A 12,403-nucleotide genomic window follows, 5' to 3' on the forward strand; every position below is an offset into this window, starting at 1 on the left:
ATATATATATATATATATATATATATATATATATATATATATATATATATATATATATATATATATATATATATGTATGTATATATATATATATATATATATATATATATATATATATATATATATATATATATATATATATATATATATATATATATATATATATATATATATATATATATATATATATATATATATGCAGGGTTGCTGTGCGGGATGGGCAAAAAGGGCATACGTGCCAGAAGAAGAAGGACAAAAAAAAATTGTTGAAGCGCCGAATGTTAAAATTTTAACTCTTTTTTGCTTTTTCTATTGTCTATACAGTGTTTTTGAGTGATAGCATTTATATCACAGGGGAAAATTTTTGGTTTTTTTTTATAAAACAAAAAATTTACAATTTATCAGCCAACTCTGCTTAAATTTAAATTAACTTCTAAGTGAGATACATGAAGAAATTTTCATTAAAAAAAAGTAAAAAAAAACTTGTTTTTGCTAATAAGGTAAATTTAATTGGTGATGGGTAAAGCAATTAACTTACTTTAGTTATATTACCAAAAAAACTAAGCTAAAAATAATTTATTTCCTTTCTTTGGTTGTTTGAGCAATTAAAAAAAAGTTGACTTCCTTTTATATTGACGACATTAAAGACACTAGATCTTATTCAGAAAAAAAACATATTATTTAAAAATTTTTATTGTTTAAGAACTTTGTCAGGTTATTTTAGAAAAAAAGTGTTTTATAATTACTTTATTTTATAACTTATGCTTCATAAACTACCGTTTGTAGCCCCCCCCCCTCCTTTTTATTTTTAACGATTAATTATGATAGAGAACTTTACGTTGATTAAAATTCGTATAAAAACATAAGTCCGAAAATTAACAGAAAGTGCTCTAATTCGATGTTGAAGTTTAAAAAACTACACTAAACTACGCTAAAAAAGTAAGACTTTATTTGCAGAATTGCCGGGGCCAAATTACGGCAACGATTCAAAATGGCTGGAATTTAAATTTTATTTACTTTGTTTTATCAACGAATTTTATCGACTTAGTCGAAGAATTCAACGCAATGTAATAGAACGACTTCTTTATTACGTTTATGATAGTGCAATTTGAGGTCATCTTTTATGCTGATTCATTGGTTTGCTAGCTAATAGACAACAAGAAGTAGTAATTGCAGAATAAACATTCGCGTGAAAAAAGATGACAAGTTGCCTCCCTCTAAGACCAGTTCTTGTATCACTGTTATTTTTGTTCTTCGTCAATGATTTGCCAGACTGCATCTAAAGCCATACCAAATTATACGCCAATAATAGCAAAATTATACATTCAGAGAAATTTCGTTAGATCCACTTACAATTTGGTACATATAAATGAATTCACAAATTTTTTTCATTTTTTTTTGTTTATAACAAGAATTATTTGGAACGAAACAAATAATATTATAATAGAAAAAAAATTACTATTTTATTTCGTAAAACTTAAAAGACAAAATTATTTCAAAAAAACATGCAAAATTTCAATAGTTCCATCAAAAGTAAAGCTTTATAATTATAAATATATGTATATATATATATATATATATATATATTAATAAAAAAAAATTAGTAAAAAAATTTCTTTTTTCTCGCGTAGGAACAATCGATGCAAATTACTTAAATAACAATTCAAAGCAGACGTATTTCAGAAGGTTGGAACTAGAAAGAACAATTTATTTGAGAAGCTATCACAAAAAACAGACGCAAACTTAGGGTATTAAAACTTACGGTGTTAAACTTACAGTTTTAAAACAGGTCTTACAACAAATCTTCCATCAATATGAAAATTGGATGAATTTAGATCAACCATTTATATAATTCTTTACGTTTAAGTGTAGTAAACCTCGACCCTCAACTAATTCTAAGTGTGGTAACCCTCGACTATTATGTGAAATAGCCAATATTGTTTTTTTTTGGGTTTTTTTTCTGCCTTCTTTTTTCTTTCTTAAAGGGTTGGTTTTACAATTTTGAGTCGAAAAATATTAGAAATACAAAATCATTTTGTTAAGTAAAGTGTAAACATTGTTAAGTAAAATCTAAACATATAAAGTTTAGAATTTATAATGGTAGAAAATTGAAAATATTTCAAATTAAATTTTATATCAAAAAGAAAAACAAATGTATATAATAAAAATATCTACTCTAAAGATTAAAAAAATTTCAAAAAAGTGAGGAAAAAAGCGAGGAAAAAAAATTTTTATATTAAATAGCTTGCAAAAATTAAATTATTCATAGTTTATATGTAATTTGCATGTTTTAAAAAATGTCTTAAAACTGATGTTTTGTATTTGTATTCTATAATATCGAATCTTCAATGATATGAAACCAAACAAACTGTAGAATTAAAATATGCTTAGCCAGAATGACTTGGAAACGTTACTTTTCTTACTTTCAAAGATATTTTGGGATCATCTTTTTCATCGTTAAAATGATTTCTTTCCTTATGGTGCATTTCAATTGTCACAATATAGATTAAGCCACCCATTACACCTCCGAGGAGCTGTGCAAGAATTGGGGCCCAAAAATAATAGTGTTGATAGCTGAAGTTCCAAAAAAAGTAGTCAATTTAATAAAAAAAATCAAATTAAATTAAAAAAAAAATTTTTTAAATAATTTAAAGCAACCGAATATATGTCTATACATATATAACAAAAACAAATAAATTAGGAAATTTATTTTAGTAAAATCATTAATCTTACGTAAATGGAGCCGATCCCCATCCAGCAAGTGATGTAAATATTCTAGGCATTAAATTACGCGCTGGATTTATGCCGTAGCCGCAATTAATTCCAAATGAAATTCCAATACCAAGCACAATCAAAGCCACACAAAGAGGCAATAGTTGGGGACTTGGACCACTATTGCGCTTATCTGTAAGTGCAAATATTATGCCAACTAGAAGTGCACTGCTCACAAACTACAAAACAGTAACCGTTTTTGACTAAATGTTAGTGAATCGTAAAAATCAATTTTTACATCAAATGTCAAACTTAATACCTGATCTGCAAATGCAGTAGCAGTTGATACTCCCGGATAGGGACGTGTTGCCCAAATATAAGCAGCGTCAGGTACAAGTTTTCCATTATCGTACGCCATGAGTAAATCTAAATTTGATTTAGTAATAAACAACTGTTTGATTTAGTAATAAACCAACTGTTTTACATAACTAATAGTCCTACATTATTGCAGGCAACTCAATAACTCAATTTAGTATTCAATATAAGAAAAAAAAATTAACTTACCGTAATATACTCCATACACAATAGCTGATGCAATAAATGCTCCAATACTTTGGCCTAGCCAATATATTGGCAACTTTTCCCATGATAATCGTTTAGTTACTGTCATTGCTAAAGTAACTGCTGGGTTTAAATGTCCCCCTTAATAAAATAAAATAAATAAAAATTGTAAGTATAAAAAATATAACCAAAAAAACGAAAAAAAAAATGAGCTACCTGAAACCCCTCCTGAGACAAATATACCAAACATTACACCAACTGCCCAACCAAAATTTACAGATAATATTCCACCAAACTTTCCCTTTCCAGTGAAAGTCTGTGCCATACTCCCAAAACCAAAAAGCTTAAAAAAATTTTAATAAACAATTAAAATAATTTACTTGTTAATTGTAGTCTCAATAGTCTTAAATACCTAAAAAAAAAAAAAATTAAATTAAATTGGTTAATAAGTCACCTTAAAAAACTTTAGTCACTTTTTTATTGGAAAAAGTAGTTTTATTCAATAAGATAATTTTTTTTAAATGGCAGACTTAAAAGTTTTAAATTTTAACTCTAATTTTTTTAACCCTTTGATTGAGTACAAAATAAAAAGATTTATTAAACTTACCAATAGAATCATTGTACCAATTGTTTCAGCAAGAAACTCGTGAAAGTACTTTGATCCAATTATCTCCCTAATTTTCCTTCTCATTTTTAATATCTAATATATAAAATAAATGTCAAAATCTAAAACCAAACTTAAAATAAAAACGAAAACCTTATATACAAGAACAATGCGAGAATAAAGAGCGAAAAAATAAAGTACAACGTGTATAACGAAATAATTTATCTCGCGTTTAAAATAATTTATAACGTTGTAACATGATAAATTATTTTGTTAATAACGCGAGATAAATTGTTTCACTGATTTAAGGAAACAGTTAATGTTGGTAACAAGTAAAACCAGAAGTACTACTCTGCTTAAAACAAACAATAAACAATATTATTCATTTTAAAATATTATACATATAAAAATTAAAAAGACGTAAGAAATAATTAAATCAAGTAACAAAACAAGGCAGATATATATTAAAACAAAGTAGATATATATTAAATTAATCTCTTTTTATTTATTTATTTATAAATAACTGCTTAATAACAAGCTAGCTTTAAAGCCTGAGATTGTACCTAAAACTTGGATTTCAATCCTGAATGAATTAAACAGATGGCGTTTAATCTATATTAGAAAGAAAATATTCAGCAGAGATAAACAATCAACTGCGACAAAAACAACACCAAAAAAATGACGTGTTGACAAATTGATTTTTAAAAATTAAAAAAGTTTGAAACACGTTTTTAAATTTAAATTACTTTTGATTTTAATTTGATTTTTTTTTTAATTTCACCTTTGATAGATACAGAATTTGATACAGGATGTATTTAAGCTACATTTAGCATGCTATAGGCAACAAATTCATGTATATTTTTTTGTCATTATTTCAAGTAATAACTTTTAGTCAAAAACTTTAATGATTTTATCCTAAAGAAAAGAAGGCGTCCAACACCTTAAATGTTAGAAACTTCCAAAAAAAAATCTCAAATTTAAATGTAATAAATTTCTACAATATATGTTCGTAGTTTTGAAATTTTATCAACATATTTTTTTTTTTTGTTATGCAGTTTTTTTACCATGCAAAACTTACTTCATCAAGGAATTAAACTTATACTGTTCTTAATTTTTTTTTACTTTAATTTTAATGATAAGCTTGATCTCACCTAAGGTTTCTTTTTTTCAAAAACCTATTTTCACACGTTGAAGCTGATAGCGCCCGTTGGTGTTTTTCTTTTTTTTAGACCTCACAATATATGAAAAATCTATCACCGAAACATTCTGGATCCAGACTTATGTTTTTAATTGTCGTCTCACTTTTATTTGAATTCTTGTAAAATTATAACCAACAAGTTATTGATGATCTATACAAAAAATACTATGAAAAGATACGCTTCTTGTTATAAAGTAACCATTTTCAATTTATCAACCCGATCTCGGGAAATGTTTTAGTTAGCATTTAGTACGATGAAAAAGTAATCTTGCGATAAAATCAATGTAATCTTAAGATGTGCAAGTTTATAAGAAAGCTCTTCTTATACAACTATTCATAAATTGGTTATTTGATTATATATATATTTTTTAATCAACAAAAATTGTTTATTTTACTTATTGTAACCCATTTAAACGTGACGTTGCAAATTAATAATACAGCTGACCATTTTTACTAGCTTCAATAAAACATTTTAACTTTTTAAAAATAAGTTTTAAAAACTCCTTTATTTAATGCTTCGCTGTCATCTTCTGTTTAAACTAATTTGAATATTATTTCCTGTCTGTAAGCATTCATTATGTTTACTTGGTTATGATTAATTTTAAGAAAACATCAAAAAGTAACAAGACAATAAATGACAATAAAGATACAGTTATACTGTTTCCTTGCCATATCAAATTACCGAAAAAAACAATTTTCATTGGTTAAACAATTTTTAAATAAATTTTAAACGTTAAAGATTGCAATACAATAAAATAAGCATATTTTAAAGAGCAAAATTTCTGTTAAGTAATAAAAATATATAATATATTGTTAAATAAAACGACAGCGATTGGTTAAAATTATCTAAAAATAATTCTCTAACATAATCTCCAACCTCTTAATACTATCAGTGGGGGGTAATAAACAGAAGAGTATGTCATTTTCTTAACTTTGCGTCGTACTTTTGCTTGGAAAAACTGTTTTAGGATTTCATCTAAAGAAAAGTTTTTTAGAATGTCAGATTCCATTTCAAGATTATCCAGATTAACAGGTTATTTAATATTTCATCATTGTCGTTCTTGAGTTACTTTATGTCCGTCAAAGAACAAAAATAATAATTGGTCTGACGAACACTTTATAATTTTGAATATTCGTTCTTTTTTGTATTACATAAACTGTATATAGATATCTTCATGACTAAAACGTTCGTAAATAAATGCATTCTTCAACAAGTCTTTTTTCAATAACGTTTTTGCAACACTTCTTTCCAGAAGTTCTTTATTGTTCAATAAGTTTTAATGCCTAAAATCGTCGCACAAACTCGTAGCAAATTGTCTTTTTTTAGCTCGGCTAATAATCTTTTGAAAATTCTAAAAAAAGTTTTAAATCGGTGTTTATCTTTGCTATTTAGAATTTCATAAACATACTTTTCTTTATTTGCACGAAAAAATGTTGTTTTCGGTTACGATTTTTATTTCCTTCGTGTTCCTTTTTTGTCATTTTGCTATTTTTTTTGAGTTCATCAAAGTTATTTCTAATACTATTTAAATAACCACTTTAAATAAATTTGATAAAATAAATAAAAGTGGATGGTACAATACTATTGCTGAAATATTCATATCGATACTTTGTATTTTTTTACTGGTCACATTTGTATTGTTCGAAACAGATTGTCAGAAAACTACCATTTTCGCCTACCTCTAGCTTCTTTCTTAGCTACGTTTTTTTCAAGAACGATATTTACGAGTTCATGAAGGGTAGTAAATATTTCTCTTCTAAATTTCATTAAACTTTGACGGGCTTTTTTTTTTTAGGACCAGCAAGTTGTTGCCTTTCAATGTTACCAGATTTTAGTTATCAGGTACTTTAACTTTTGCGATTGACGAGTTTACCCGGTCCGGTCGTATTCCAAAAATAATTGTCTCGAACTTGCTGAATAGATAAATAAACTTTCTTTGTGAAAGAAACTTACCATTCAGCATGTATCAGAATCAACATATTACAGAGTGTCTCTGACGGGTTTATCAAAAACTTTATGCAGATGAAATAAAAAGCAGAGAACTTGGTAGTAAGTTCAAAGTTTTATTCATGTACACATTATTACACTGGACCAAGAGGAAAGCGTTGGAGTGTTTGATGGAGGTTATCGTTTACGAATTTAATAACTCGTAATTGCAAACATGTAAAGTAGTTTTTTATTTTTTATGCAACTTTTGTGTTATTTGTTATAAGTTTACGTAAAAATGTATAAAAATCACAAACAAGTCGTTTAACCTCGTTACAAAATTGCAATCGAATCGTTTAATTTCGTTACAAAATCGTGCTATTAAAATAATCAAAGACAGTTTTTAAAGCTGTTTTTTTAAGTAACGTACAGATTGCTTAAAAATTTTTGAAAGCAAAAACGAAAGAATGTGTATTGTCTAATGAAATTTGTTTTTTTATTTAATATAATTTTTCTCAAATTGAACACTCTTATTCCAATGATCCTCAAATAAATTTATACAACTTCCGTATTGATTTTCAGGAAGAACTGAAAAATACTGTTCCACAGCTGCAATACCTTCTTTATTCAACAAAAAACGTATTCCAAAAAGAAATTGTTTCAAGTTTCTAAAGTAGTAATAGAGGGAGAGAGCCAAATAATGTGGATGTTCTAGCAATTCGTACTTTTGTTCGTTCAATTTAACCATCGTCAAAAAACTGAACACGCGCATTGGCTTGATGAAAAATGATTGTTTTCTTCTGTAAACCGGTTCTTTTTTGGATTTTTTAACCGGGTCTTTTTGTATATTCAAATTTTTTTTATCAAACTGGTCCAAAAAGTTGCAATAATATTCAGAATTAACTGTTTAACCATTTAAGATAATCAATCAACAAAACCCCTTTTGCATCCAAAAGAAATGAAGCCTTACCTTTTTTGCCGATCATTCTGGCTTCACATGTTTTGAAACTGAAGAAACAGCTGTAAACGTTATTTGCAATCATGCAATCCACTTTAAACGTTTTTTTTTTAGTTTAGGATCACGATGATTGAAGTCCAAGATGCAAACGACTGATTTATTCTGCTCAAAACGCTCCAAATTACGATGAGAAATTTGTTTTCAAATCATTTTTTGTTAAATTGTTAACGAACGCGGCACTAACTTTTCGAAAAGCTTTTTCATATGTGATTCTTCGAGTAAAGTATGGACTACTTGTTCATATGAGATGCCTATGGTATCAGCAGCTTTTAATCAAACTTGAATTTACCAAACAATATTATAGACTTGCTCAATGATTTCTGGCGTTGTGTCACTTTTGGGACGTTTACTACATGGTCCATCTTTAACACTTGTACAAGCACGTTTAAACTCTAAAACACATCGATACATAGTTGAAAATAAAGAGCAGATTGCTATAAGACCTTCATCATATTTTTTTTTTACAAACTTCTGTTGCTGATAAACTTTCCAAAACAAAGAATTTTTTCACTGCATGATATTTTGTTTTTTCCATTTTAACAATACACAGACATGTCAATTTCAAATAACTTGTAAACAAGGAATGAATTGACAAATCAAATTAGAATTTTTTGTTTTCAAATGGAAAATGAAATGTTTAAATAGCTTATAAATTTTAATTCCTCTATTGGTTAATTGTGTTGGTTTTAAAACTTTTCAACCAGCCTGTAGTTAACACTTATATATTCTTTTACGTTTGTCTAACAGGATATATTTGCAAAATGTTCATAAATTACTTCAAAATCGCATCTTGCAAACCAAATGCCAGAAATTAAAATCAAGTCAAAGTAATAAAAATAAGGCAAGAACCTGATAATAAAATTGTTATGGGTGCCCAAAACTTAATTTGCGGAACAATAAGTTGGGTTATATTGTGTTAATTTTTTTAACTTTTGTTTTAAATTTTTGAATTTTAATTATTTATCTTAAAAACATTTGATTTATACAATTTATTTTAACAGGGCTAGTTAGAATAACAATAGTTTATATTGAAGTGTATATCCTGAAGTAATAGGGGAAAATGGGGCAAGATGGCAAACTTTTTGAAAGGACTAAGTTATTGCAAAACTATCAGTCATGAATTAGTAATACTTTGTCAGCAGAGGTAATTTTGCGGGGGAAGGAGAGTAGGGGGTGTGTTACACCCCCTTCCCCTAAAGATGGTGATTTTCAAGTTGAAGTCTGTTTTTTTACGAAGTTAGTTGGCTAGTCAGATATTTAACACAATTCAGTCGGTTAAATTTTCGTTTTGAGGACCTTCTTTATTTTTTTACTTGAGAAGCCAGTTGATACTTTTTGAGGATTCACATCCCCTCATTTTATTCGTAGAATCGCCTCTGTTTGTTAGTATGTTTATGTTATCTTACTTATTAATTGCCTGCATGAATTTTCAGTTTTGCTATCAGAAAAAATTAAAATAAATATTAAAATAAAAAGTTCACAAATTTGTCATTTGGTCACGTGACGGGGCAAGATGACTTATTATGCAATTTATACCTCCAATTTTTTAAAATTTTAAAAATCTACCAGCTACTCTAACTAAAGTAATACAAAATAAACACGCGTTGCAAAAAAATGATCCTGAAAAAGTTATACATGAAGTACACTATCGATTATGAATAACCGAAACCGAGGTAATTTTGTTCAAAAAGTAAGCTTTTGCATATAAAATTGCGTTAATAATATTTTAAAAAACTAATTAGCGTTTCAAAATACAAAATGTAAATATAGTTTCGTTTTCACTCATTTTTAAGTTTTTTTGTTGAGATGTTATATGAAAAGCCATCTTGCCCCATTCGTCATTTTGCCGCGTTTTTCCTTATTTGTTATATTAATAACAATTATCATGTTAACAACCTAAACAATAAAATTGCTAGAAGTATGGGAATGCTATACAAATCAAGAACTTTTTTAAATAAATTATATTTTAATACTTATATTACATTAAATTTTATAAATAAATTAATACTTTAATTCAATTATATTACTTATTTATTCATTACCATATTAATTGTTAATACTGCCTGTAGTGGTGTAAATAAAAGTATACTAGAACCTCTTTACCGTCACCAGAAGCATATTTCACGTCTTATAAACTTTAAAGACCGTTTTACTCACGTCAGGCCTCTTTTACTTAAAATGAATATTCTTAATGTATATCAACTTAATGTATATAATATTCTTTGCTTTATGTATAAATGTAAAACTAACACTTCACCTTATTCTTTTTATAATTTATACTCACACAAAAAGAAAGAAACACAAAACGAAAGAAACACAAAAGAAATACTATCTTCGAAATAAAAACTTCATCCAACAACTTTTTTCTCATACAAATTTTGGTAGATCTTGTATCTCTTATCGAGAAGCTTTTTATGGAACAAAATAGTTTTGAAATATTTTGATTTTACTCAAGAGTGGAATTACAACACATATAAAAGAAGGCTTAAGCAGATAATTTTATCTCTCGATAATATACTCTTATATTTTTATTTTTTATAAACTAAAATTTTTAAAATTCAATTCTTAGTATTTACATATAGGAATATTATATATCCTTTACGTTTATTTATTTTTACTTTTGATGAGAATATATATATATTTAACACAATAAATGTAACGATGTAGTTGAAAAACAAAACGGTGCATGACGACAAGACCATAAGGTCTTCTACGAGATTCCACGTTCTTCCTCTTACAAACTTAATTAATCTTGTAATCATTCTATTATATTATTGAAATTATTATGATTGTAAAACGACTAATATTGTAAAACATTTAAAGAAAGAACAAAAAATTAATAAAAAAATAAAAAGATTGTGATTCATTATGCACTAAATTTATAAATAAAACCACAAAAAAAATAATAATAAATGTCACATACAGACCTCCATTTACTAGCTTAATAAAATTTAAAACTCATCTTAAACCATTCTTAACAAATATAAATAAAACCCGAAGTCATGCCTACTTAGTTGGGGATTTTAACATTGACCTAATAGACCATGCTTCCAATAACAATGTTAACAATTTTATAAACACTCTTCTTCAAAATACTTTAATTCGACAATAAACAAGCCAACGAGAGTGACTAACAACTCTTGTACACTTCTTGATAATATAATAACTAATAACCATCTTATTAACCGTCTTTACACAAGCATAATCAAAACTGACTTATCGGATCATTTCCTAACATTCCTAGTTACTAACAATATATTATTTAACAGTATTCCTTCTCAATCCATTATATTTAAGCGACAGATAAATGAAAACTCTGTAAAACAATTTCAAAATCAATTTAAGAGACAACGTTGATTGGAATCTGGTATTGCAATCACATGACGTTAACAACGCATATGATCTATTTTTAAATCAATTCTGCAAGTAATATGATCAAGCATTTCCTGAAAAAAAAATTATTGTAAAAACCAAAACTGTTTTAACTCCATGGATGTCTAACGGGTCACTAAAATCTTCAAAAAGAAAGCAAAAATTATATGATAAGTACTTTAAAAAAAAAAGTTATAAAAACGAAATGACATATAAAAATTATAAAAATATATTTGAAAAAACAAAAAGGAACTCAAAAAAGCTTTATTATGCAAAGCTATTAAGTAAAGCCACCGGAAACACTAAAAAACATGGAGTGTAATTAAAGAAATAATTTGAAAATATAATTATGCGAGAAATATTCTGCCAAAAAAAATAACTATTGATAAAAACACAATTTATGATAAATCAACTATTGCTGAAAACTAAACAGCTTCTTTACTAATGCTAGTCCAAATTTGGCATTAAAAATTCCTATGAATTCAACACCATTTGAATCTTATTTAAAAAATTACGATAAAGTTATGGATGAACCTAATTTAAAACTAATTGAATTGCAAACCGCCTTTTTTTACATTAAAACTAACAAAAGTGCTGGGTTTGATAAAATTAACGTTAATGTTGTACAATCAGTATATAATATAATAGAACCCTCGTTATTTCACATATGTAATCTTTCATTTAAAACAGGTATTGTCCCTGAAAAGCTGAAAATTGCACGAGCCACGCCGATATATAAGTTCGGTGATGACTCAAATATCTCTAATTATAGGCCTATATCTTTTTTACCTTGTTTTTCAAAATTACTTGAGAGAATAATGTACATTAGGCTTTTTAATCACTTATCAGAAAACGACATGTTGTATTCAAAACAATTTGGTTTCAAAAAAAAAACTAAACGGAACATGCAGTAGTTAAACTAGTGGTTAAACTTCGTTACTTTGAAAAGAATATTTGAAAAAAAGTCAACTTTATATAATTCGAAAATCTCTCTAATTCGAACTTTTATTT

The 12,403-nt window shown here is 26.8% G+C and overlaps 1 protein-coding gene across 1 annotated transcript; it reads right to left on the reverse strand.

Annotated features, from left to right (window-relative positions):
- Positions 1 to 2,157: 2,157 nt before the first annotated feature.
- LOC124806498 (aquaporin-9) lies at positions 2,158 to 4,033 on the reverse strand. The gene is made up of 6 exons (XM_065800901.1): positions 3,881 to 4,033; positions 3,490 to 3,616; positions 3,277 to 3,414; positions 3,032 to 3,138; positions 2,734 to 2,951; positions 2,158 to 2,574 (listed from the first exon to the last, which is right to left on the reverse strand). The coding sequence occupies exons 1-6, from the start codon at positions 3,962 to 3,964 to the stop codon at positions 2,388 to 2,390; spliced, it is 861 nt and encodes a 286-aa protein (XP_065656973.1). The 5' UTR covers positions 3,965 to 4,033; the 3' UTR covers positions 2,158 to 2,387.
- Between the last annotated feature and the right edge of the window lie 8,370 nt (positions 4,034 to 12,403).

The sequence above is a fragment of the Hydra vulgaris genome, chromosome 07, assembly GCF_038396675.1.
Source record: "Hydra vulgaris chromosome 07, alternate assembly HydraT2T_AEP".
Classification (NCBI taxonomy): domain Eukaryota; kingdom Metazoa; phylum Cnidaria; class Hydrozoa; order Anthoathecata; family Hydridae; genus Hydra; species Hydra vulgaris.